Here is a 26039-nt window from a genome sequence, read left to right as displayed (position 1 = left end):
CAACACAAACACTTCAGCAGAACCCAGTGTGTGTGAGAGAGCGCTTTATCCTCTCCATTCAAGACAAAACATTCCTTCGATGCAGGACCTTCCTGACGTCAAACACCTTGCTCTCTGCGAAACGCACATGGACTGGCAGGGATGAGCCATCTGGACATCACGATTTGTAAGCAATCCGAAAATTCTCATGACTACAAGCCCTGCAAACTCTGCAAAAGTAAGGGTTAAAATACAACTTCTCTCCTAACAGGTGAAAAGCCCAATGAGAGGCAGGGAGATATCAAAGTCAAGGTTTATTGTCGCGAGACATTTTTTCAAGTGTGTATTACGGTGTGAAATAAACCTCGAGAGGGCTAGAAAACTAAAAAAAAAGCCAAATCCAACTCGTTTGCAAATTTACAAACCGCAAGACAACCTGAACAAAACTTTACAATCCGAATGGGCGGAGCAGTGGCTCTGTGGCTCAGGATCTGCGCCTGTGGCTGGGAGGTTGCCGGTTCGAATCCCGCGGCCGGCAGAGGAATCCTACTCCGTTGGGCCCCCGAGCAAGGCCCTTAACCCCAACTGCTCCAGGGGTGCCGTATAAATGGCTGACCCTGCGCTCTGACCCCCAGCTTCTCTCCCTGTCTGTGTGTCTCATGGAGAGCAAGCTGGGGTCTGTGAAAAGACAAATTCCTAATGCAAGAAATTGTATATGGCCAATAAAGTGATCTTAACGGAACTGTCGCCTGACAGACCTCAGAAGCTCAACAAGGCTGGGTTCAGGACAGGGACACCCTGCAGTCTGTGGCATGGGTGGACCCAGCCGGTGACAAACTTCTACATGGACCAATACTTCCAATTTTCTCTCTCCTCCCCCTGTGGGGCTGTTGGGGGAGAACGGCGCTGTGTGTGGGTGCTGCTCTTCGGTAGTGGAAGAAATAGGGTCCCCCTCCTTCAATGTAAAGTGCTTTTGGAAAAATGTTATTTTATTGTTAAAAAATATCACTTCTTACGTTTCTACAAACGTCGCTGCGCCCTGGTCCTTTGAAGACTGGAAACAGAAACCCGCCTGGTCAGCGAGCTCACGCCGAACTCCAGCGTGTCAGCAGCCCCATTTAACGCCGAGCCGCATCTGAGCTATAAACCCTCACAGACAAAAGGCTCGTGCCTGTGGAAGTCCAGAAATAGATACGCACCTCCAATTCAATCAAATCAAACTTGATCGAGTTGCCGCTATTCGCAGCAGCATGTGAGCTAAAGAGTGGAGAGAACAGCCACATCTCATGCTGTGGAAAGCGAGCCCAGCACGATCGCAGAGGGGAACAAAGGTGTCCTCTTCAGCAACTTTCTTTAAGATCACTTGCAAATGGAGATACAGTATATACGTGCGAAAGCATAAGTATACATCTACAGTGCTTGTACGTGTATTTAAGGGTGCCGGCAATTTGAAGGAAATAGCACTGACGCTGCAGCCCCAGAGCCGATGACACCAGCTAGCTGCGTGGTCTCTTAGCCACATCTCGGGAGTATGAGGCCAACAGAGGAGAGAGGAAATGGGCTATGGTCCTCTCGGCTACAAGCCTTCCTCCTCGTACTTAAGCTGAAGAGCATTACGAGGAGCATTCAAGTGTTTTTTTCCCCAGCCTGCAAGTGTGCAGCTGCTGCTCCTCTTCAAAGTGCACCACAGCAGAAAACCGGGCGATGATACCAAGCGCGTCTGTTCAGGAGGTATTCTGACTTTCAGTCCTTCTCCTACAGACGGCAGCTTCATGCCACTTGCTCCTCAGCCAAGCACGGACACCCAGCGTCTGAAGAAGAACTACTGAACAGCACAGAGCTCTGGATGGAACAGGGGATGGTCCTGTCTTTTTGCTCTAGTTGCTCTATACCGCCGCACACAGGCAGGGCAGCAGTATCAGCCAGGGAGCGATTCCTGGCTGGATAAGCTGCCAGCAACCAGAGCAAGAAGCAGGCCGGGCTCGTCCTTATCCTTCCTCGGGCTCTTCTGACCCGACAGCTCACTCCTGCAGAGGGGCGCGGAGCCAGATCGAGACCTGTACACCCCTGAGCCGCCTTGCCTGCCTGCCTGCCTGCCCTGCCATCAGATCCGACGCCCAGATAAAACAGGTCAGGGAGGATTAATGAACGGCCCCTCCCTGCCTCGCAGCTGCAGCTGGCTCGCACCGAGGCAGCTGATCGGAACCCGCTGATAAGAGAGGTGGAAATTTCATTCGTTTTAATTAATTACGAAAGACAGCCGCCGCGTCTTCGCCCCAGCAGGCCCAGAGGCGGGTTGTAAGACGCAGCACGCGAGAGCCGCGCTGGAGCGCTGGCTGGGATTCAGTGCAGAAGGGCCAGACCAGGCCTCAAACCTCTCTGCACCTGGATTCACCTGCGGTTTGCAGCAGATCTCCCTGAGCATTTCAAATACCTATCCTCTCACTGATTAGTGTGCACATATGCAGTAAGTTATAACCACAGTGAACCTTGGCTGTGTGTAAGAACACTGAGTCTGTCAAGTTATCACATGAGAAGGTCACTTGAAAGGCTGAGTGCAAAGGTTTCAAACCAATGCTGTGGTGGATGAGCAAGGCAGCTGAAAACAATCAAATCAGCGCTTATGAAAAATGAACCGTTTCCATATCACAGAAAAACTGCTGTCATAATGCATAGCACAACGCACAAAATGCATGAGCAACAATTTCAGTCTGGGGCTAGCACTTTCACATTTAAAAGACGTGGGTGTGATTGTAGATATTTTTTCCTCTTTCAGAAGGAACATTTTTCCTTACTGATTACACAGCAGCTCTTAAGCCCCGATTCTGACGGACATCACCGTACAGTCCCCCAATCCCGGTCTAGAAATCAATGGACACGGGAGCACCTGGATCTGCTGTCAACTTTCCTGGCATTCCTCCTGCTGGAGGGTTTGACCATTATTTCACTTTCTGTTTTATTAACGTGAAATTTTGGAGCTCTGAATTAGAAGGCCGACCGGAGACAGGTGTTTTTCACACCTGTTATTGAAAGCGCACACAGCATCGTACCTTTGTTTTAGATGCTCTGCAATTCCACTTCTCTTGAGCAAATTTATCATATCTCTTTTTATCCCCCACCCCCCTCTGTGAACTTATTTCAGTTCTTTAACGTTAAGGAACACAGAGATATGCAACTTCTGCATTTGAAAAGTAACATCCTGTAGCAAAACATTTACTCAAAATGCAATTAATACCATCTAAAGGTGCTCTTGATTCGTACTAAAAGCAGGGAAAGATGCAGGAAAATATCGACATCTTCACAAAATGGGAGCGACCGGATAGAGACTCCCAGTGGAAGAAGAAACAGGATCACATGAACTGGAAGAGCAGAAAATGGCTGGACTGACTGAAGTCACTTAAGAACATGGGAAGAGGTACTTGACTGATGGGTGATCCAAGGCAATTTACAACAAAATCTGTGTACTACAAAAAAAGCCTGTTCAAACTGTATGCTTATGAAATACAATTGCACATATGCATTTACACATATAATTAGATAATGTAAATCCAGGTTCCAGCAATATTTTTTCTCCCATCTTTAAAATGTTTCCCAGGTGAAAATGTGAAAAGTCCCCACCCCACCGTTTTTTGTCTGTACAAACACAAGGGGATTGTATTTTAATTCTGTATTAAATGTGTTTAATTCTATTGCAACAACACATCATCAGTAGGGTAAAACTAACCTGTCTCACGACGGTCTAACCCAGCTCACAATACACAAATATGTCATGAAGGTATAAGTTAGAAAAACTACTTAAAAGTCTGCTACTGGTGGTATTCTCAGTGCTGCCTATTTCAGGCAATGGGATTGCAGTTCTGCTGCTGGGATTAATTCTCCGACTGCCAGATCTCCGAATACAGGACAGAGCGGCACAGACCAGGCAGGGCTTCACCCATCTAAACAGAAGCTCTGGAGTCGCCTCCCACTGCCTTTGTACTGCAGGAGGAGGCTGAGGAGCTCACAACGCGCTTCCCAGAGGCTGAGCTCACAGCAGGCTGGAGGGTTAAAACCCAGGAAAGAGAAGTCACACTGCCGCACGGGGAGAGAAGAGCACGTCTGCAGGACACTTCCTCTTTCTGTCTGACCAGTTCCACAGCGGACGCCGCGCTTTCCCGGGCTCCGGGAGACGCAGGATCACGAGCGGAGCACCTGTCCTCGCCGCGCCCTGAGGGTGGCCGGGAGGGGGGGGGGCCCCAACACACATGAACAACAGAAGGGAACGGTTAAGCTCAGCTCCACCTGTGGGAAAGCCACAGCCAGGCCAAGGACAAGCACAGTGTGGTAAGGTCATGGGAAGGTCACCAGAGCCACATCGGGGGCAAGTCTGACAGGCTTGCAGTTTCTAGGCCACAGCTCCAGCTACAAGCACCGACAGACGTCACCGGGACGAGAAGGACAACAGAGGTGCACATTTCTCAAGGCCGCTCGGAGCTTCGCAAGAAGTGCCCGAGCGTTCAAGTGCTTTCGGAGCGATTCTGGAGCCAGAGATGTACGCTGCAGTCAAGAGAACAGAGGTGTTTAATCAAAGTCAGATCTACATAAAAGCTGACCACAACTTAGGAGAAAAAGGTCATGACAGCCTGACAGCGATATGGCAGATAATGTGTGCGAAAAGGATGCCCCAAAACCCACATCGTGAACGAACACCACGATAAGTTTCTGCTTTCCGAAATCTTCCCTCAGTGGCCCACAGAGCGCTGATCATGCAAGCTTAGCAAACAGGTGAACGGTTTGTGCTTCTCGAAGCATTACAACACATCACGCTGCCTCAGTCACAAACACAGGAACACCAGCCCAGCAGCAGAGCTGAGGCATGCAACGGCGGGGAGGCGGGGGAGGTGACAGACGTCAGCTGAGCTCTGAAAAAATAATCAATCGCTCATTAATTTATTTTTTCTATGGCGCGGCAGGCCCTCGCCCCCCTCCCCGGCCAAGAAAACCTCAAAGCCACAGTGCAGCTCTCTCAGGAAACGGCAACGTGACGTCCGGCCAGCCCTGCCCCAGTTCCTCTGTCCCCCAGGTTTCACATCACACTCCCCGGGACACCAGCCGGCCGCCTGGGACACCTGGCAACAGCAACCACACGGGGGGGGGGGGGGGTTTCGGGGTGCGCCCCCTCCCTGAGGCAGGGGCGGAGGTCGCAGGCCGGTGCACGCGTGAGAACGCCAGCAGGGCGGCTCCACTCCTGTTCCGCCCAGCCTGCTCCATCACCACAACTTTCACATTGTGAAATGTAGAACAACACGACGGTGCCCTGCGCCGCGCTGCTTATCTGGAATGCAAGACCATTTCCTCAGACACTGGCTTTCATGAGCCAATTTCACTTTGCTTTCAAAGCAGCAACGCTTTGTGGAGTCTGTCTTTCAAAAGGCCAAGCGTTAGGGAAGATGGTCTGGGCTTGTACAACACACCACACAAAGAAAGTCTTAAATGTTGTGGCTGGCTGTGGGACACACCATTCTGCGTGTCCAAGGTGAAGCGCAGGACCGGTAGTGCTTGTTAGCAGGCTGAGCTTGGGCTCGACCACCCTGGGATCAGGATGCCCCAAGCAGCAGTACATAACTGTCCCACGGCTGCTGTGGTATGTGAAATGGCAAATGGCTCTTTCAGGAGAACGTCTACACGTCTCAACTGCTCCCGTCATGTGAAAGGCTCAGAGCCCCGTCTTAAAAACACTTAGAGATTCCCGATGGGGTATTCAACAAAGAATAATTAACAAAAAAGATGTATAGCACTGCACCAAGTTTTAACACTGGACACCCTGGCTCTGCACTGAGTCGAAACTGTGATGAAGTGTGATCTGTCAATTATTTGTAGCAACTAAGATAAGAAATGTTAAGACTACAAAGGAGAGTCCTTTTTGCCTCTCTGATTTTATCTCAAACTGATAAAAATACTTGAGTTCACCTTGTCACACCACAAACGTTGGGGGAGCATCCTGCCAGCATTGTGCAACAGCTTGACAAAGCGCCCTGTCTGGCAGGAAGGCTGCAGCCTTCGCTTTGAACTGGAACAAAAGGAGCAACTCGTCTGATCCGGCGGCAGAGCGAAGACCAGGGAGCTGGGGCGCAGCGGAGAGCCGGCGAGCGAGCCCGTGCGCGCCGCGGCCAGAATCCTGCCCCGTCCGTGCCGTTTCCTGCCGGACGGCTGCCCCACCTGCCCCTTGTGCAAAAGCCGGTTGCAACACAACCGGCGAAGACATCCCTGTGTCCAACCCCCCCCCCGACACACGGGCGTCTCTGCTAACACAGTAGAGCACAGCCACCAACGCCACCCGTTTGGAGTTTCGCAACACGGCACACTCTGGAGACACACTAAACACAGCCCCCCACAGAGGCAGATAAAGAGCCAGGAGGACTTTCAAACCAGATCGGGGACATGATAAGCCTCTCATCTGTAGCAATCTCCCCCTCTGTGGGTCAACTGCTGGCTAGGCAGGTGGCCCGGGCGTTTTGTTCAGGAGCTAAAACAGTTTAAATCTCACAGCTGAAGGGTTTTGTTCTGAGCTAATTAATTGAGACATAACCAAAGACATTAAAAGGCGGTTTGTCATAAAGAGCCAGTTACCCAGTCAGTACCAGTCGGCTCCATCAATTTATCTCTTTTAATGCCAAAGTAACATCCTCCTTCGCAGCCAGTAAGTGTACAAGACCCATCCGACACATGAGGATAAACAGCAAACACAAATAACTCATAAGGCCAGTAGGAAAGCTAGAGAAGAAAAGCAAGTTTTAATCCTGATTCTCATGTGTATTGCTCCAGTTGTAAAAGAAAATGATTCAATATTAATGTAAATCATTTTAGTGCCCAAAGCATTAAATTTCCCCTCGTATTAAATAAAGCTGCTTCCTGAGTTAAAGAGAGTTTAGCCTAATTTACTGGCTCATTTAAGAACCACGGAGCTCAATGTTTTCAGGTCGTATATATTAGGAGCACTGGAGGCAAACGCATTTGAGCAGCAACAGAAACTATTTTGCATTCAGACCACATGATCGTTAAACTTGAGGCCCCCCAGGCGCGATTAAAAATAAAAAAAGGCACAACCAGCGTCCAACATCACAGTTACATCTTATTTTTAAAGCCGGAGAGACTCTTTTTCTGTTTTAGAGGAATGGGTGATCACCACACTGCAGGGAGCAAACTCACAACCACAGGAAAGTATTTTTAATGCTGATTCCGCTCACCCGGGTCAGTCCGAGGCCTGGAAAGGGACACGGTGTCTGGGTCCTGGGGGCTCGGCCTGTGGTGTGGGCTGAGCGCAGGACCCCGGGCATGGCTGAGGGGAACCACTCGCCTGTGACGCTCGGGGGGCCGTATAACGAGCTCCGCCCTAGGCTGCTGTGACATTCCCCCCCCCCCCCCGCCTGCTCAAACCCGTCTCCAGCATCGTGAGAAAACTAGAGCACCCTAGAGCCCACTCTTTGCCTGCTCCCCGTCTAGCTGAACACCAGAGAGACCCCAGGGGATCAGCCCCCACAGTCGGGCCCGGCACTCCGTGAACAGCTTTCCGATGGACAAAACGTTTCGCAACATCAGCGTAAAAGAACCTGTGAGAGCCTTCGGCTGCAAAGGAGTCGGCTGTGTCAGAGACGTCATTTTGTCCAGAACCGAGAGAACTAAGCTGCTACAGTCAATGTCAATGTCAAGACACAATGACAGCGGGCGACCCCCCCAAACAAAATCACTGGCAATTCTATGTCTAAAAAAAACACAGAGACAATGTATGCGCCGTCTGTCAGCAGCATCAATGTCTGCAGCCCTCAGTGCATGGCCTGATGCAGCAAGAAGGCTCTCAGGATACTGACAGATACACTTTCACAGGGTTGGCTGACAGGCTTCGGTCGACTTCCACCTGGCGAGGGAGTCGTAAGCTCTCTGCTGCTCTTCACATCTTGTGAGGCAGTGCCCTTGTGTCAGCTGGTGTGTGACGCCCACAGCGGTTTCAGTCAGAGGGGCTGTAGTCTGTGCAGTCCTTGCTGTGGCAGCTGCCCGTCTGTCTTACGAATAGGCGGAGCAGAGTAAAGGACAGGTTCCCTACAACATCTTTGTTTAGATTCAGTTCGGGACCTCGGCCATGTATTAAGAATAAGCAGAAGATCAATCTCTACTAAGACCTGCTGCAGAGACTGATAGGACTGAACACAGTCCGGGGTGTCCTAGACTCTGAGACAGTCTACTGCAGCACAGGTGAAGTCATGTGGTTTAACCCATGATTATTTTTAGGATCGCCAGTTGACTGCCCCTGTGTCTCAGCTCACAGCTGTGACCCCCTCTGGTTCTGTCTTTTGACTCTGCAGTGACGCTCAGGAGGTTGAGCCCCAACTGCAGGACGGGCGCGTCCCTCACTGACACTGGGGGAACCGCCGCAAGCCCCAAGAGCTCTGGCCGAGTACTCCCACCCCGCCTCACGGCGCTCAGCCGACCGCGCACCCCTGCTCGGGCAACCCTGCTCACCGCAGGCTAGTGACGTGACCCCGGCTCGAACCCCTGACACCTCACCTTCGTGCCTACCCTCTGCCGCCCTCTTAACAAAACTGCAAACAAGCACTTCACCCCAACGCTCCCTCCTATATATCGCACAGGGCAGAGAGTTCAGACTCACTGCTTTCATGGAGCCCAGCTGCCTGTCACACTGGGAGAAATTAACAGGCGATTAATTTTAAAATGATGATCGTTACAAGGAACAGAGACGCTTTCATGTCATGTTTGAAAAGGCCGTCGTGGATCTGGCATGTGTGATGTACTGCAGTGAGGCATGCCAAGGGTTTGAGGGCATGGCAACAGTTGGCTCTTTCTGTCTTGGAACGCGCTTCAGCTCTGGGAAGCCGCAACAAGCCTGGATCACATGAGCCTGGAGAGGCTGGGGCGACTCGAGCGCCGGCGCTCCCCAGCTCACAGCCTGCAGCCAAGGTGAGGCTCAGCCAGGGCCCTCAACAGGGCAGGAAGAGACAGCCCCCCCCACAAAACATCGCAGCTGACCAGGGCAACCCCAGTCACCCTGCACATTGCCCAGGCTCCTTCCAGTTCGCCCACCAGCCGACGGTAACGATTCACAACAGGACACAAAGTGAAAAAAACTGCCGTTAAAGTGGAAGGGAACTGCTGGAAACGTTCATAAGGATGGAGGACAAGCAGCCACAGCCGGCTTAGCTGACCTGAGCAATAAGGATGAAAGGAAGAGCAGCTAAGCCGAAGCTTTAAGACACCCTTTGCCCCATGCTGTACCCCCTCTGTGGTATCCGAGCCCTGCGTCTGGTAACACCGACCCTGAGCTACTCTTCAGAAACACACTGATCACGTTATCTGGCATCTATCCATACAGAGAGCTCATGAAGTGGCCTTCTTAAACACTGAGGCCAAGACACTGTGAGCACCATGAAGCTAGACAACTGGTGCACGAGGCCGTCAGGGTGAGCCATCATGGACACAGTCACAGAGAACCCAAACCAGACCAAGACCACATTCGCAGCTCCGCGCACAGACTGGATTACCGAACTGCAGAAAAGATATAAGATACCGCCGTTCTGAAATCAGCCCAGAGAAGAACGAGCTTATGGGACAGAAAAACTGGACCTTTTCGTTCTTGAACAGAAAAGACCAAGAGGGGCCCTGATCTTGAGTATTCAAACTCCTCAAAGGCACCAACAAAGTCAACCAAGCAGCCTTCTTCAGAGCCAACAGTGAGACATGTGAGGACACAAGCGGAAACGACAAGGAAGCGTGTTTAAAACTAACAGGAGGTGCGTCTGTACACAAAGGAGTGGGAGTGTGGAACAAGAGACACAGCCATGCTGCTGAAGTGAACATGAAGGCTTCATCTGGCTGAAACGGCTGGATTAGAGTCTATGGTCAGTCAGACAAACCAGACAGGCCGAATGGCCTCTTCCTCTTTTTAACATTTCTTTCGTTCTTACATCCCAAATAGCGCCCTCTGGTGCATCTCCTGTCAGTCTCCATGGACCATGACTACCACTGCCCAGTCCGACTGCTCTAGACTGCACAACTCCTACCACACAGTCGCTTGAATAGCTGACAGTTCATTGAGTTAATAAGAATGCTGTATACCAATACACAGCTCCCTTTAAGCGGGCGGCACCTGCTCTGCAGGCATGCACACAGGTCTGGGTGAAGCTCCCAGCTAAGCACGAGCACAAGAAGGAGCGTGAAATGCTAACAAGGCAGCAGTCGCAGGCCTGTGGCTCTGCAAGCTGAACTCCCCAGGGTAATTAGAGTGTAGTAAGCACAACAAAAAAGACGCGATACAAAACCCCGTGCCTGCTGTGGGTGGAAACGCATATAAAGCGACGTACAAGGACACGCCGATCCCGCGCGGACGAGGCGCCGAGGCCCGACGGCAACAAACAGGGCTTTTCGGGTGGTTCCTCTGGGGGGGGGGGGGCAGGCAGCACACAGGGCCGCCCTTCTGCACGCGGCCCTGGAGCCAGGCCGGACTCTAGCGACCTGCGCTGCAAGAGCCACCGCTCCGCCAGGGCTGGCAGCTGGCCGCCTGCGGGCTGGGGGCAGGGGGCGGGGGGGGCTTGGGGGGGAGGAGGAGGGGGTTTTGGGTGAAGTGAAACTCTCACAACGCCACAGGCCAAGGCTTTCGGAACTCGACCCCAAGGTCAGCTCACCGCCAAGGCGGTTTATTTATAACCCGCGGCACTCACTTCAAGACGAGCGGCTGGCTTTCTGTGCTTTGTCTGGAGAGGAAGCCGATAGTGCCAGGGCGCAGTTTATGAGTTGGTTAAACCAAACTAACCACATTCCCACCGTCGCTCTGCCGGGGACGTGACTGAAGCCATGCAACAGCAGCCAGTTTACACATCCGCACTGACACACACACTCATACAGGCACTCAGAATGAGTCAACAGCTCATCTTCCACTTAACAGAAACTGCGGCTCCAGAGAAGCATGTGCACGTTAGGCAGCCGCTCACACACCACGGACAGGAATGCAAATGCGACTCCCGACTCCCACCGGGTAGTAAAACTGATCCGTGTCGGGTTTTTCCGAGCCGCACAGCCCCGTGCGATGAAGGTAAGCACCTGGGAGCCCAGATAACGATACACGCTGGTGGAGGAGCAATGTCAACAAAGCCGGAAATCGCACCTGGCGGCTTCTGTCTTTTTCCGTAGCGTCATCAAAAACACGAGCGGTTCTGCGAGTGCAGGCTGGCCTGGCTGCACAGTGATGAGCCCCGGTCAAAGCCAGGCCAGCACTGACGGGGACAGGATCTCCCAGAACATGGGGCAGCAATTAAGACCCTGAAGCGGAGGTCATCTGCAGCACTACGGTACACAGGCTTTAGTAGGCCCAGGTGACAGTATTACATCTGCGAAGAGTTGATGAAGGCAATAGTCCTACGTGTTGTCTTTTAGAGGTATTAACAGAAATAACAGTTCAGCATTTTAATTGCTCACTCACAAGCTTACTAAGAACGGTGATCGATATGCTTGTGCAAGACTTCGTGTCTCCTTTTCTACATATATTCTACATATTTCATGTCCGCGTCCATGCAAAGTTACTTCAAAAGCGGTAATAAGCGTGGAATATCACACCTGGCGCTGGCTCTCAGACAAGAGCCTGGAGCTATTAAAACCTGGAATGGCTCCAACTGCTGAGCAATGGGAGTCAGACTGCTATCTCCAAGGTGCACTGAGTGTGTGCACGTGGTAGAAAGCTCATTCTCCAGTCCCAAACCAGCAATTCCTGCATGTCCACAGGCTTTCCTGTCTTCCCCCACTTCCAGTACCTTCAATCCTAGTCTTCCCTTTCCTGACAGAACCTTCCAAAGCCCTGCCTGCGGGGGGCAGGCCCAGCCCTCGTGCCCACCGCTAACACCCAGCAAGACATCAGCTGACCTGGGACCAGCGCTTCCTGAAAATCACAGCCGAGAGCCAGACTGACGCAGCCCCCAGCGCGCGAGTGACCACGCTATGTAACCACTGGAGCACAATGCCTGCCCCTTTACTTCCAGAGCTGCTCTAAGGAAACACTAAAACGTTTATACCTGTACATAAAAACACAAGAAACTACAGAGGAACAAACACTGAAAACATTGACTTGCTTCAAATGTAATAAAAAACACTTGTATACTAAGACACTGTGCTTGTATCTAGCCATTTACTTGTGTGTTTATGATTTGTTAAGTGCAATGTGTGGCAACTGTGTCAGGGATCTGAAATGTAGTAAACACACATGTATATTCTGGGCCTGCAGTATTCCCACATTTTCTGTTAATCTGACAGTGACAATGCTCCCTTTAAAAGCTATCAGCAGCCACTGCCTTTTCACAAGATCCCAATTCAGCAAAAGATTCATTATCATTATTAACAATAATTTTCAACAGAGTAGCAGTGATTATCACACATCACCCCCTCATTCTGTTGAAAAGAATATTGACTGGCCACTTCTTTCGGCAAAGATGGAAAATAAATGGGCAGGAGGGCTCCTGAGTTAGGGTTCAGTGCCGCCTGAAGACTGCTTGAGCGAACTGAGGAGGAGGCAGAGTACCTTCCATTTCGTGAAGAGCAGCTCTTCTCGGGCCTCGTATTGTAATTCAGAGGCTGAGCGTTCAGGATTGCCCAAAGCCGGGTTCAAAGGAAGTCACGTGATAAAAACCACAGATAGTGCAGAGCACTCTGTGTATTCGTGAGAACCTCCCATTGCCTCTCATTCTATTCTCATCGACTATACTCTTCTCTGTCGAATTAAAACTCTAGGCGGGGTCAAAAACAGTTGAAGCAGTTTTAGATTTTAAAAACGGCACTATCTGGTTTATGACAAAACCAATCAGAACTGTGAGAACTGGTGACTTGTTGTTTTCCTTGTGCAGAGACGCACACCGTCAAGAGTTTTCACTGATACAGTAATAGCTGTACACACACACACATAACATTTCCGTAGGCAGAGGGGTTCAGATTCTTCGCAACGGCTCTGACTGTGATCGAGGGGGGAAGTACTTGCCACTTGTGAAAGTGTTCTGGTTAACAAATCTGCACTTGAGTGCACTCTCAGAAAGTGTGGTGTGTGTGTGAATCCTTCTCTCCTTTCTCAGGGGTTCTGTCTGCCTTCCTTTCTCACACGCTTGCTTTCCTTGACTGTCACAGGAACACTGAAAGGTGAAACCATTCCAGCTGGATCAGCTCTTTCCAGCTGACACTCAGCCGGCGCTCACAGACAGCACGCATGTTCTGATAACCTGCTCCACACCCCCGCCACTCTGAGTGTCAGTACTCTCACACCTCCCAGCCCCCAGAGGTCCAGCGCTTAAAGGGGAAATACAACGGCAAACAAAATTCAAACTGCAGTAAACCATCGGTTTAACGGACTTCACGTCAACAGACTTTGGATTTAACAAACAACCTGCTGAAGGGGAAATTTTGTCTGCAAAATCAGTAATACCAGATGTTCCCCACAATAACGGGGAAATGCACAAATAGTAAAACAGGGTAAAAATAAGGACCCCATAGGTTTAAAATTCAAGAATATCAATGGTGCCCTACAGGGGCAGGTCAGTCACTTACAATGAGTGGCTTGTGTTTCGTATGTTTTACAGAATTTTTTTATGACACATGAAATAAAGAGTGTGTATATGTATGATAAAAAAGGCGCAGGAACAATTTTTAATTGATTGTGCTGACTGCACTTATTAAAAATAAGTTTAAAAAAATCCAAAAGGCATTTATATAGTATGTAGCTATCTTTTCTCATAAGTGTGCTTTTGGGTCGAAAAAACATCATCTGTGATTCAGCGGATATTTGGAACTAACGGATGTCCCGTCCGCCCGATTAGTCTGTTACACCAAGGGTCTGCTGTTTACCAAACTGCACAACGTATTCGGTCGCTGTATAACCACTGTACGCTTCAAAACCCCCGTCACGTCGTGACGCACTGCCGAGCTCCGAGACTGGGCCTCTGAGCCGTGTAAATGTGTAACATGTTAATCGCCGATGTGCTCCGCTTCAGGGGAGAGGTCTCGTCTCCAAGAGGCTCCTGGCTCCCGAGCCTCCCCGAGTGAGCAGCTAAGCCTCTTTGCTCCTCCCACCTTTGGATGAGTGGTACAATCGAGGTACTGCTATCAGCGACCCTGATCAGCCTCCAGCCCTGTGAGTGCTCTGGGTACGCCAGCTGATTGTCTTCCAGCCTGTGGCTGCTGCCACCTCAGGATGCCGAGGGATGGAAATTGCCCCGGACTACGGAGGTTCCATCTAGCACGGTGCCTGTAGCCTTGCTGAACAGACAGAGAGGAGGAGGCTGGGAAGGCTGGGCTTTGGGTATGACATGTGGTGAGAACAGAGGAACTAGCACAGGGAGGGAAGCTAGGCTGTAAGAAAGGGGTGACATGTGATTCACATCTCAGGACAGGCCAAAGGCAGAGCAGAGATGACTTTAACACACAGAGGGCCAGCTGACTGCTGTTTTTCTGAAGCATGGATGTTATGACACTCATCTACAGCTGCCTGCAGCGACCGTGCTATCCAGCCTGCACGCAGGGCTCTTGGGCACGCCACGTAAAAAGGGTTTCCAGAGCGGACACTCACGTCACTGGCGCTCAGAGACCCCAGCTCGCTGTCCTGCTCCGACTCTCTGCCGGACTCGCTTCCGGCCCGGGGCTGCCTCTGCTCTCCCGGCCGCAACCAGATCTCCACCCGCGCCGCGTCCTCCCCGTGGCCCCCGCCGGACCCCCGGGGGCCCGAGCTGCCTCCCGCCCAATCCCAGTCCTGCGGCTGGTTCCGGCACTTCAGCTGGTCCATCTGGGAGACAGACGGGGGGGGTGGGGGGGAGAGAGAGCGGTCAGCCGGCACTGCAGGGGCCCAGCGCTGCAGAAAGGCTCAAACGCTTCCTTACAGCACTGCTCTCCACATTAGAACAATACAGACTGACAGGAAGAGCACTTTCACGCGTCTCCAAACCTGGCCCTGCAGAATTTCCAGTCCAGTCCTACAGACTATAAAGACTGGGAATTTACCGATCAGCTAAATGAGTAATCTGCTCAATTAAGGCACCTCTGCACAATGAGAGTGCTCAGTTTCTGTTATAAACGATTGCTTAAATGACCACAACTAAAATGTTCCAGGTCTTTGGTAATCAATGATATAAAGGTGATATATAAAAGCTGCTGGACTGGGGCTCTCCAGGAGCAGGGCTGGAGATGCCGGACATGTGCTACCCCCAGCAGATGACTGCCTGGCCAGGGACCGGGCGCTGCGTCCAGACTGGCCTCACCTTGCGCTTGGTCTCCTCAAACAGGCTCATGAGACTCTCCTTGGCCGTCAGGATGGGGTTACTGGCAGCCAGGCTGCGCATGTAGTAATACACTGCGTCCAGCTTCCTCTTCTGGAAGAGAGAGGCAGGCCCATCGGACAGGAGAACAACAGAGCAGAGAGGGGGACAGTAAGAAGCAAGAGCACAGGAGAGTCAGAATAAAACCTGTAAACTCATAGACAGAAAAGCAGGAATGTAAATCAAGAAAAGTGACAGTTACTGAAAATCTCCAAGATAAGGGCTTGGTTAGTTTCATTTATACTATTAAATAACTGACAGGATGATACAGATAAACTTGTTGTTGGGTGTTTCTCATGAACTATGCTGTGCCCACAAAAGGGTTTAGCCAGCGGTGTTTCTCTGGCCTACAATGACACCTAGTGGCAACAGTAAGCTGCAGCGGCCCTTCTGCTGAATACTGCTGTCTCTGAGCTGGCCTTGCTCTGAGCCAAGACAGGTAAACAACAGGGGATCAAATGACATGAAGGATGCCCCAAGACACTCTCCCTTGTGCGCTTTATGTAATTGTAAAAAGAGCAATCCAAGACTGGCACTCTATCTCTCCATTATAATTTTTCCTGCTGTGGATAAAGTAACAGTGCCCTCTGTCTACTTGGGATACTGTCCTGGAACAGTGCAGAGTCCTGTATTATTGGATCTGCTCCAGCAGTCAGGAAATGGGCAGCGCTGAAGCAGACCAGGCTATATAAGCAGACGCCACTCAGCACACAGTCCTCTGAGCTCCCCTCCCCTGCACTGCAGCTAGAGGGCTCTCTCACCGTGTACACAGCCAGGAGGGCCAGCTGGTTATAGGGGCGTCCATTTTTGGGGGCGATCTGCTGTGCCTTCAGGTACCAGCTGGACAGGAGAGAGAGAGACACAGAGGGATTCATGCTTTGGGAATACAGAGGAAACATTAGTCATTTCTGAAAAAAGAATCCGCTGGACAGTCATTCCAGGAATAACAGTGACTAGGGTTTACAGGAAAAAATTATGTCCACAAAACAAAATGTGATTACCATGGTACTGACAACTCAGAGATTTCAGAACGGAAGAGGGTTACCTGCGCGCCTTCCCATAATTTGTGGTGTCGTTGGCCTGCTCGCGGTACCTGGCAATGTCTCCCAGGCAGATCATACATCTCTGGGCACTGATCAGTGCGTATTTCACCTGGAAATGACACAGTCAGGGACAGGGCAGACTGAAGTCAAGCGTGGTTTTAAATACACTTCCACTCGTGCCCTCTGGTTTTGTAATTAAACTGGTTAAGAAATGTGCGACTTAGCCAAGGGAACGTCGAAGGAGCTGGGATTCTCAAGGACCAGGGTCAGAAGTCAGGGGTCAGGGGTCAGAGGTCAGGGGTCGACTGCAGGAGGGGAGTGCTTACTGTCTTGCTCAGCGGGCGGCTGCGGATGGCCATGCCATCCATGTAGTCCTCCAGCTTGAACTGAAACACTGTCTGCAGCTTCTGCAGCAGTGCATCGAAGAACACGGCCCCCTGGGAAAGAAAGCACAGCCTGCATGAGGGCAGAAACCACCGCCCTCTTCCTGTAAGCGCATACACACAGGCTCCACACAGACCGTTCTGATTACAGAGGGGTCAGCGCTAGCGGTGGTCATCGCCCTTTGCCTTGGGTTCAGCACACGCAGCCTCCACACAGACTGTACCGATTACATAGGGGACAGTGCTAGTGATGATCACTGCCCTTTGCTTCCAGGTTCAGGACACAAGGACATGCAGGCTCCACACAGACTGTGCTGATTACAGAGGGGTCAATACTAGGAGTGGTGACCTTTGCCCCTGACCCTCTCCCCAGGGTGTAACTACCTCATCCAGCAGCGTCAGCAGCATGGTTCTGATCCTTGGCGTGGTCTCGTTGGGTGGGTCCTTCAGCAGCTGACGGAACTTCTCTATCACCTGGTAGAAGACATTCTTCCACAGAACCTGGTCCAGGTTCTGGGCGTCCGAGAACTCGATGTCGCTGAGAATCACGCGCTCGTACAGCAAGAGCAGCTCTGCCCTGCCGGGGACAGACAGACAGGCAGTCAGACAGATGAGACGGCCGGCGAGCACAAAGCCTGTGTAACATGTCAACATCAAACCGACACCCAGGAGGTTATATCGTTGGAAAAAAAGACAGAACACTTCCCACTGCCTTTAATGCCTCCCCTTACCTGTCTGTTAAGTGCTTTCCCGGTTTGCATCTGTATAAGTACATGCAGGGTGTTTATAAAGCTCGCTGACTGATTCAGTTATGAAAAACAAGGCACTGTGGACAGATACAATCGTAAAAGTGCATGTGTGACGTGGGGAACACGTTTCAATGCGCTTTGCACTAGTGCACATCAGACAGTCCAACGCTGGCACAGCATCATCGTGAGCCCACAATGGCCTGTGTGCGTGCACAATTCACGTCAGCATCCTCCTCTGTGCCCCGTCTCTGCCTGCGCTCTCATGTCACACTGTGTTTCCCTGGGCGCTGCAGAGGAGCCTGTGGGTGTGCACTCACCTCAGCTGGGTCATCCTGTCCAGTCCCTCCGGGCTGAGCCGGTCCCGGGACAGCAGGTTGCTGAGCTGCAGCTCCTGACTGTCTGCAATGCGAAGCAGCTTCCCCAGCTCCTGCTGCTGCAGCCCCCGCACCTGCACCTCCGCCTCCTCGGGGGTCAGCGGGGTCAGGTACCCCTGACTCCCCGGCTGGCCGTATCCGGGGAAATAGGGGACGCCGGGAGGCGAGGAGAACACTCCGTTCATGCCTGGCATCTGGTACGGCACGTGGTAGGGGTAGGGATATCTCGTGGGAGGCGACTGGTAATAGTAAGGGTTGTCGGAGTTCTGGAATTTGTAATAGGCTGCAGCAGCCTGCTGAGAAACTCGGAAACTCTGGAAGGGCTCCCCCTGCTGGATAGGAGGGCTCCCTGCCACCTCATCATCTGTGTCCAAGAAGTGCAACTGCTGCTGCTGTAAGTGCTGATGCTGCGTCTTCAGCAGGGCTGGCTTCTGATCTGGGTTGTTGGGATCCCACAGCCTCCTGGTGGCCCCCCCCCTGCCGCGGCCCCTACCCCCTCGCCCCCCACCCAGCAGACGAGGCCCGACCTCCGCAGGGGCATTCAGGTCAGTGTGGGCAGGGAGCACCAGGATGCCCCTACCCCTGCCCCGGGGTCCCGCCTCCTCTCGCTTCCGCTGTTCCGACAGCTCCGCGGAGCCGCCCCGGCGGTCAAAGGACACTCTCAGCACCCCGCCGGCGTTCCTCCCGCTGCCTGCCCCGCCCTGCCCCCTGTCCCCGCCGCGCCTCCTCTCCGCGCTCCAGCCATCGTCCCGGTCCCTCTCCCGGGCTCTCCACCACTCCTCCCCGCTCCCCGGCTCGCCCTCCTCCAGGGAGTCCGTGGAGGACAGGTCCCGCCGCGCCAGCGCCAGCGCCCGCGCCCTCTCCCTCCTGTCCCCCAGGCCCGCGGAGGCGGGGGCTGGTCCCGCAGCCCTGTCCCGGGTCTGCCGGCCGCCCCCCCCGTCCAGGCTGGTCCCGCTGCTGGCAGAGCTGGTGCTGCAGGTGCGGTGGCGGGGGCACCGCTTGTCTGACCTGGAGTAAGAGCGAGAGGAGGCGCTGCCGCCGTGCGGGGCCTTCATCCTCCCTTCCTCTCCCTCTCCATCCCTCTCCCTCTGCTCCTCTGGCTCCGCCGCCTCCCTCCCCGCCAGAGGCTTCCCCCTCTCACCTCTCTTCCTCGGTTCTCGCTCTCCCTCCCTTTCTCCTCCTCCTCCTCTAGTCTTTCTCCCGGCCTTGTCCCTCCTCTCCCCTCCTCCCCCGGCTCGCGACCTCCTCCCCTCGCTCCCCGCCTTCTTCCTCCGCCCTCCCTCCTCGCTCCCTGCCCTCTTCCCCCTCCTCTCCTCCCCCTCCGCCCCCTCCGAAAGGCTCAGCCTCTCTGTTCGCACGCTCAGGCTCTCGCCCGCCGGGTCCCTGCTCTTCGCCGGAGCATCCTTGGGCCGCCCTGGCTCCTGCTTGCTCTCCCTGTCGGCCGGACTCTCCTTCCTGGACTGGGCGTCCTTCCCCGGCACCCGAGTCCTGTCAGCTGCTGGTTCTTTTCCCGTCGCAGGTTCCTTGCTCGAACCCGTGGCCTTACCGGCCTGCTGCTGGAGCCTCCGCCCGCCGGGCTGGTAGATCTCCCGGTCGGGTTTGCGGACTCTGCGCGCCGGCTTCGGGGACGCACCGGCGGCCGCTACGGGGTCCGCAGCCCGGTTACTGCCGTCGCCGCACGCGCTGCTGCTGCTGGTCCGGCTGCCCTGCTGGGCGGCCTCCTGGGGCGGCGCCTCCTCTCTCTCCTCCTCCCCGCCGGCCCTCGCGCCGCCCTCCTGGCCGCGGTCTGGGCCCGGCTGGCCTTCGCCCTCGCTGCTGGGGGAGGTGTCTCGGCGAGGACGCTGGCGGCCGGCGGCCGGCTGGTACAGCCTCAGATCGGGGCGCCTGCCCTCCCGCCGAGGACGGACTTCATGGGGCTCTGTCGGGGGGGGGCAGACACAGGGACACGGGTGAAGCTGAGAACAGGAGGGTCCCCCTGCCAAGGCACTTCCTCACTCCTGTTAACCCAATGAAATTGGGAACCGCTCCCAAAAGTAACCTCCGCCACAGTCAGGTAAGCTGAAGATTCACCAAACCCCCCCCACCCCCCATCTTGGTTCTGTAAGGTCGCTCACACACAAACTCTCACTTGTCGTCACAGGCGAACCAGGCTAAGCAAGAGCAGTAAATGTGAGGCATCTGCACAATGCAAACATCTGAGCAGAGCCACACACTAAGAGTCAAGAGTCTGGAAGGGCCTCGTGCACCTGTGTCACACACACAAGCTCCAACATGACGCCCCAGACTTAAAGCGCAGTCCGCTGCCTTCCTGTCAGGTGACAGAGAACTGCATAAGAAATCAAGGAAGGACCTGGAGAAAGCCATTAAACTGGCAAAACAGGAATACAGGGACAAATGAGAGAAACAGCTTGGGCGGTGACTCGAGGCGCATGTCTCACGAACGACAAAGGCAACACCAGGGGTATCTCCTCCACTGAAGCATCTCTACCAGATGAGCTGAACACCTTTCACTCCTGTTTTGAGGCTCAGAACACCGAGCTGCTATCAAGGCTCCCTGTGAACCAGGGGACTTTGTGTTACAGCTCTCTAAACATGAGGTGTGTGGAGCCTTTAAGAGAGTGAAAACTTGTAAACCAGCCGGCCCAGACTCCCTTGACCCTCTTCAGTTTGCTTACCGCCCAAATAGGTCAGCTGATGATGCCATATCTCTACCACTGCATGCTTCCCTAGAATATTTAGACGGACAGGGTACCTATGTTAGGATGCTGTTTATAGATTAAAGCTCGGCCTTCAACGCAATTTTTCCTGCCAAGCTGTTCCCAAAACTCAGGAATATGGGCTTATGCAACACTATCTGCAACTGGATACTGGATTTCCTGACGGGCAGACCTCAGGTGGTGAAAATTGGCAACAATATCTCCTCTACAGCGATCCTAAACACTGGAGCTCCCCAAGGCTGCGGTCTCAGTCCTAGGCTATACTCCTTGTATGACAGGACAGCCACTTCATTAAGTTTGCAGATGACACGACCATTATTGGGCTGATCAACAACAAAGATGAGTCCACATACAGGAGTGAGGTAGTCCATCTTACAAGATGGTGCCTTGACAACAATCTGGCCCCGAATGTCAACAAGACAAAATAAAACTCATTGTGGACTTCAGGATACCCAGAGGGAGTCACGCCCCAATCAGCATCAATGGCACAGCAGTGGAAACTGTCAGCTGCTTCAGGTTCCTCGGCCTGCAGATCTCCACTGACCTGGCTTGGAGTCACAACACTGTAGCCAGTCTGAAAAAGGCACAACAGCGCTTGCACTTTCTGTGATGTTTAATGAAATGTGGTTTGGGGAAGTAGTTCCTCATGAACTTTTACCACACCATAGAAAATGTCCTCACTATTTGATACAGCAGTACTACCACGCATGACAGAGATGCACTACAAAGGATTGTGGCAACGGCACAGAGGATTACAGGTGGTGATTTACCATCAATCAGTGAGATCCACACCATCCACTGTCGCCATAAAGGCCAATCCATCCTTCAGGACCCCAACCATCCCGGCCACAAACTGTTCTCCCCCCTGCCCTCTGGCAAGCGGTCCTGCACTGTTAAAGAACAGACCACTGGATTCAAGAACAGCTTCTATCCCACTGCAGTGCACATCCTCAACAACAGCTAACTGCAGGACCTTAATACACATCTGCACTACGCACTTTTTACACCATTTTTTTTTGTTTTTTTATCTCACTTCTACATATTTATTTTTCCACAACACATTTATTGTCTGTATCGTCTACATTGCGTGGTGTTGTCTGTTGTACTGTGCGTGTCCTGAGAGATCAGCGCGATTAAGAATTCCAATGTACGTGTAAATATGGCAATAAACTAATCTGCTCTTCCGGAGTGACTTGCCTTTCAAACAACCCCAACTTGCTGAGCCAAACGAAAACCTAAGAGAGACGTCTCTCCGACTCTCTGCCACCCCTTCTGTGGTTTATTTTGCCACTGTTTACTGCCTTAATGAGGATGTTCAGATGGGCCGTGTGGGTTGGCCAGCGGGGGTCACCTTCCGCCCCCTGCTCTCGATCGGGCGCGCGCTGCGTGGGCCGCGAGGCCAGCGCTCGTCTGACTCACACCGCTGAAGACACAGGCCCAGTCGGACACTCGGGCACCCACCGAGACTTGCAGGTTTTCCCACCACTTTTCTCTCTTCGCGAAACAAAGCAGGAGAGAATGAGGGGGAAAAAAAAATCAATACCCTGCCTGATGACAAAAGGCGAGGACGAGTTCAAATGAAAAACACTTCCCTTCCTGCACAATCGCTTAACGCACCTGGCTGGCGCAAGGGAGCCGAGCAGTTAAAGAGACAGGACCGTAGAGAGATGGGGGATCACAGCAACCTGCTATAAGGAGGTCTCTCCCCCATTCAATAGGAATCATTTGATGACACCTTTTCAAACAACACTCGCCCCATCAGATGGAAGGCCATTAGAGTGAGGCAAGATATTACATTACAGGCTGTAATTAATTTCGCACTGAGTGAGAGGTTTGTGTTGAGCGCCCTGTGGATCACAACCCCATCAGGACAGATCCCGGAGGAAACTAGCCATCACAGACAAGCACCGTCCCTCCCACAGCAGCGTGAGCCAGTGACTCAGGTCTGGCGTACACTGACAAGTAAAATAAAACACCCAACGGGGGAGAGTACACCCATCGATCTTCCTGGGCATTTATTATCTCGTCACGCCAGCCCTGCTGCTGCGCTGCGTTTTAATTAAAACGAGATCAGCGGTGGTGAAACCTGAAACAGTGTTTATGCGAAGAGCTCCTTCCCTCTCGCCTGGTGAGTCAGCTTCCTTCATCTCTGCCCCCGGAGCCCTGATCAATCAATACCACACACTGTGCACGAACTGAGCCCCACTTACATGAAATGCCCAGAATGTGGCCCTGAATTCAAAGAGCTGCACAGAAAACGCAGGGCACTATTATTCTTGTCCCCGGCACGCTTACTTTTTTCCAACTCTGACAGCTGTTTTTCCTGTTTAAGTTGTTGATCACGTCAGTTGACATCACTCTGAGCGCGGAGGAGTGAGGAGGAGTGGTTGGAAGTTAATCAGCTCAGAAGTCGATGATTGTGGGTTCAGATCCCAAGTGGGACACTGGAGTCGTACCTCCGAGTGAGGTAATTCGCTCAGATTGCTGCAAGAACACGCACAGGGTATGAAGGGGAGTTGCTTGGATAAAAATGTGAGCAAAATCATAAAAATAACTAAGCATTGAGCACCCTCTAAGTACTGCAAGCACTTCACACAGTTCAGTTGTTTCCATGCGACGCTCTCTCTTAAACAAAATTCCAGCCCTGAGCTGCACCGATCGAAAGATTTGTCGCTCCTTTCATTTCCTTTAGCACAGGAGCCATCAGGAAAAGCCCCAACGCTGCCGGTTTGCAAGGACAGAAAACAGGATTGTCTGGACCGGCACCAGAACCGGCCCCCCCCTGCTCAGGCGGGTTTTCCCTGCCGTGCTCTCCCGCGGTGCACCAGCCCTCGTTCTCGCCAGTGCGAGCGGGCGTGTCAGAGTCGCGCGCCCGCAGCGCCGCAGTGTCCTGGGGCAGGGTGGGGCAAAGGTTGGGCACCCATGAGCTGAGCTCACAGGCAACAGGCGTCTTCAAATCCACTGGCCAAAGCAATAAAAAGCCAACCGCTACAATACGAAATCATTGTAAAAATCTCAATTGTACTCGTCGCAGACGCTCTGCATGCTGGTTGGTGACGCAGTGACCTCCGGGGCACGACTGGTGCCCCACACTCACGAGTGGGAAGGCTGGGACGGTTTTCGGGGGCTCTGCTGCCCCCCGCGGAACCAGACTGCCCCGGACCGAGCTGAAGCAGGAGGTCTCTGTTGCAAGCCAGCTGTTGATAAGGACCCCCCCAACCCCCAGTAGAGGAGACGCTTGCTGGCACGGCGCCTCGCTGGCGCTCAATGCAGACCCCTGCTGTGGGAGAATGAACAGCTGGGACACAGGGGGCACGCGCCAGCTGCGCGGCTCGCTGTACCGTAGACGGGGAAGGACAGAGGCGAGCGCCTGCTGTTCGTTTCAATATGGCCGTGAGGCACCCAACTCTGCTCTCCGTGGAGAGGCGTTCCCTGCTGGGGGTGCTGACGAAAATTCTGTAGTGTGCATTTTGTTCCCACAGGAGAATGGGAATCCTGTCATTTCAGTACATGGTGGCTTCACATGTCACTGCCAGTCTGAAACTGGCCCACCTGAAGGGCCAGGAAGCCACAGTCCGGTGCAGTCATGGCGTACCATGTGTTACTGGCAAAGAAGTAGGAAGAAAATTAAGGAAGGCAAATTTAATAAATAATAATAATAATTCCTTACATTTGGGTAGCGCTTTTCTGGACACTCCACTCAAAGCGCTTTACAGGTAACGGGGATCCCCTCACCCACCACCAGTGTGCAGCCCCACCTGGATGATGCACCAGTACACTCCCCACACACCAGCTCTCAGTGGGGAGGAGAGCAGAGTGATGAAGCCAGTTCAGAGATGGGGATTATTAGGAGGCCATGATTGGTAAAGGCCAATGGAGTAACACCCCTACTCTTTTCAAGAAACGCCCTGGGATTTTTAAATGACCACAGAGAGTCAGGACCTCGGTTTTACATCTCATCCGAAGGACGGCGCCTTTTTCCAGTATAGTGTCCCCGTCTCTATACTGGGGCATTAGGACCCACACAGGTGAGCGCCCCAATTTGCCCTTTCTAGTGAGAGTGTGTGGTAGAGAAGGGTGGGGATAAGAATAACTAATAGTGTTGTTGAAAACGTGCCAGTATGACCAGCTACACCGGACATTGCTTAACCAAGCACAGCGGTGCACCCGGGAACGTGTGTGGTGAAGACAGTGCAGGAGTGTGATCTCAGTAACGGCACCAACACTGCCATGCCTGGAGCACTAGTCCCGACTGTCACCGAAAGCACAGAAAAAAGTGCTGTAACAACTATAACACCGCACCACAGAGTGCGCCGAGGCAAAGTCAATGTCAGCAGCAGTAACCCTGACAGCAGAGAGGCTGAAGCATTAAGTAAACTGCTCCAGGAGTGACACCCTGGCGCCGGGACCGGGCTCCCAGCGACACGGTACTAAGTGCGAGTTTGAAACCCGGAGTTTGGCGCCTTCGAAGAGCAGCCCGGGCCCGGGCGGGCGGGTCGCAGGCTCGGGGAGCGGGCAAGACCGGGAGCTGGACGTGCGAGGCCGCCGGGGGTGTGGAGGGACCATCCCGCAACCCGCTCACACACTCTCGGGGGTTCAAAGAGTTTCGGGAGTCGGAAAGCGAGAGGAGGGAGGGGGTGGTCAGAAAGGCGCCCCCTTTGACACTCGTGTTTCCCTGCTGGTCGCTTGTTTTCCTCCCGCCAGGCCGCCTCCTCTCGCCTCACGCCTGGGCCCTCACCTGTCGGCTCCGCGCCTCGGGGGCTGTGCTCCCGGCTGCGTCCGAGCGCCGCTCCCCCTCTCAGCTCCGCGGCGGAGATCCGCACTCGCTCCAGCTCATCCGCCATCTTCGTCTCCATCAACACAAACACACGGCGGCCCGGCGGGGTCAAAACACCTCGCGAGGGCCAGCGGGACAAACAGAAAACGCGTTTTGAAAATCAACTGCCGAAGCGCCTCCGAATACTGCACTTCAGCCGCCGCCGTTACTATAACAACCTCGGCTGTTGTTTTTTAAAACGCTTGTTAAACAAATAACAAAGACCAGTCTATGTACATTTTACTCAAAATGTGGGTTTTTTTCTGTCAGAACTTAAGACCTCGGTGATCAGTAGGTTTAAAAAACAAGTCTCGTTAGCGATCCAATGCCATACATAAACGCTTTTGGAGAACCCGTGAGGTCTGGTAGTGTGCTACGGGAAACGTGCTCGAAGCTCCTGCAGTGACAACCGGCAGTACAGCAGCGGGGTGGGTGAATCTGAAGTGTCTCGAAGCGGTCTCGGCGGTTTCAAAGCGACACCTCGGGACTAGCAGGCGTTGCAGTTCCGCAGCACCGCCACCAGGGGCCCCCCTTCACCGGGTCGTCCCCGCGGGCGGCTCCTTCCGGCGCCGGGCTGTCCTACAGCGAAAGCCCCGCCAGAGGGCGCCAAACCCCCCTCGTGGGAAAAGCGAGATGCGGTATTTCAGCT

At 53.2% G+C, this 26039-nt stretch overlaps 1 protein-coding gene across 1 annotated transcript in view; it reads right to left on the bottom strand.

Annotated features, from left to right (window-relative positions):
• smg6 (SMG6 nonsense mediated mRNA decay factor) overlaps nt 1-25430 on the bottom strand; it is a 91905-nt gene extending 66475 nt beyond the window's left edge. Inside the window, exons 1-8 of the mRNA XM_088906722.1 lie at nt 25313-25430; nt 17801-19775; nt 17119-17311; nt 16678-16788; nt 16354-16460; nt 16070-16148; nt 15252-15362; nt 14567-14779 (exon numbers count right to left, since the gene is read on the bottom strand). Of these exons, the coding sequence (XP_088762848.1) occupies nt 14567-14779; nt 15252-15362; nt 16070-16148; nt 16354-16460; nt 16678-16788; nt 17119-17311; nt 17801-19775; nt 25313-25430 (2907 nt within the window). The remainder of the gene's footprint in view (nt 1-14566; nt 14780-15251; nt 15363-16069; nt 16149-16353; nt 16461-16677; nt 16789-17118; nt 17312-17800; nt 19776-25312) is intronic.
• Between the last annotated feature and the right edge of the window lie 609 nt (nt 25431-26039).

The sequence above is a fragment of the Atractosteus spatula genome, chromosome 27, assembly GCF_055471065.1.
Source record: "Atractosteus spatula isolate fAtrSpa1 chromosome 27, fAtrSpa1.hap1, whole genome shotgun sequence".
Taxonomy (NCBI): domain Eukaryota; kingdom Metazoa; phylum Chordata; class Actinopteri; order Semionotiformes; family Lepisosteidae; genus Atractosteus; species Atractosteus spatula.
This window is presented reverse-complemented; position numbering and strand designations above follow the sequence as displayed.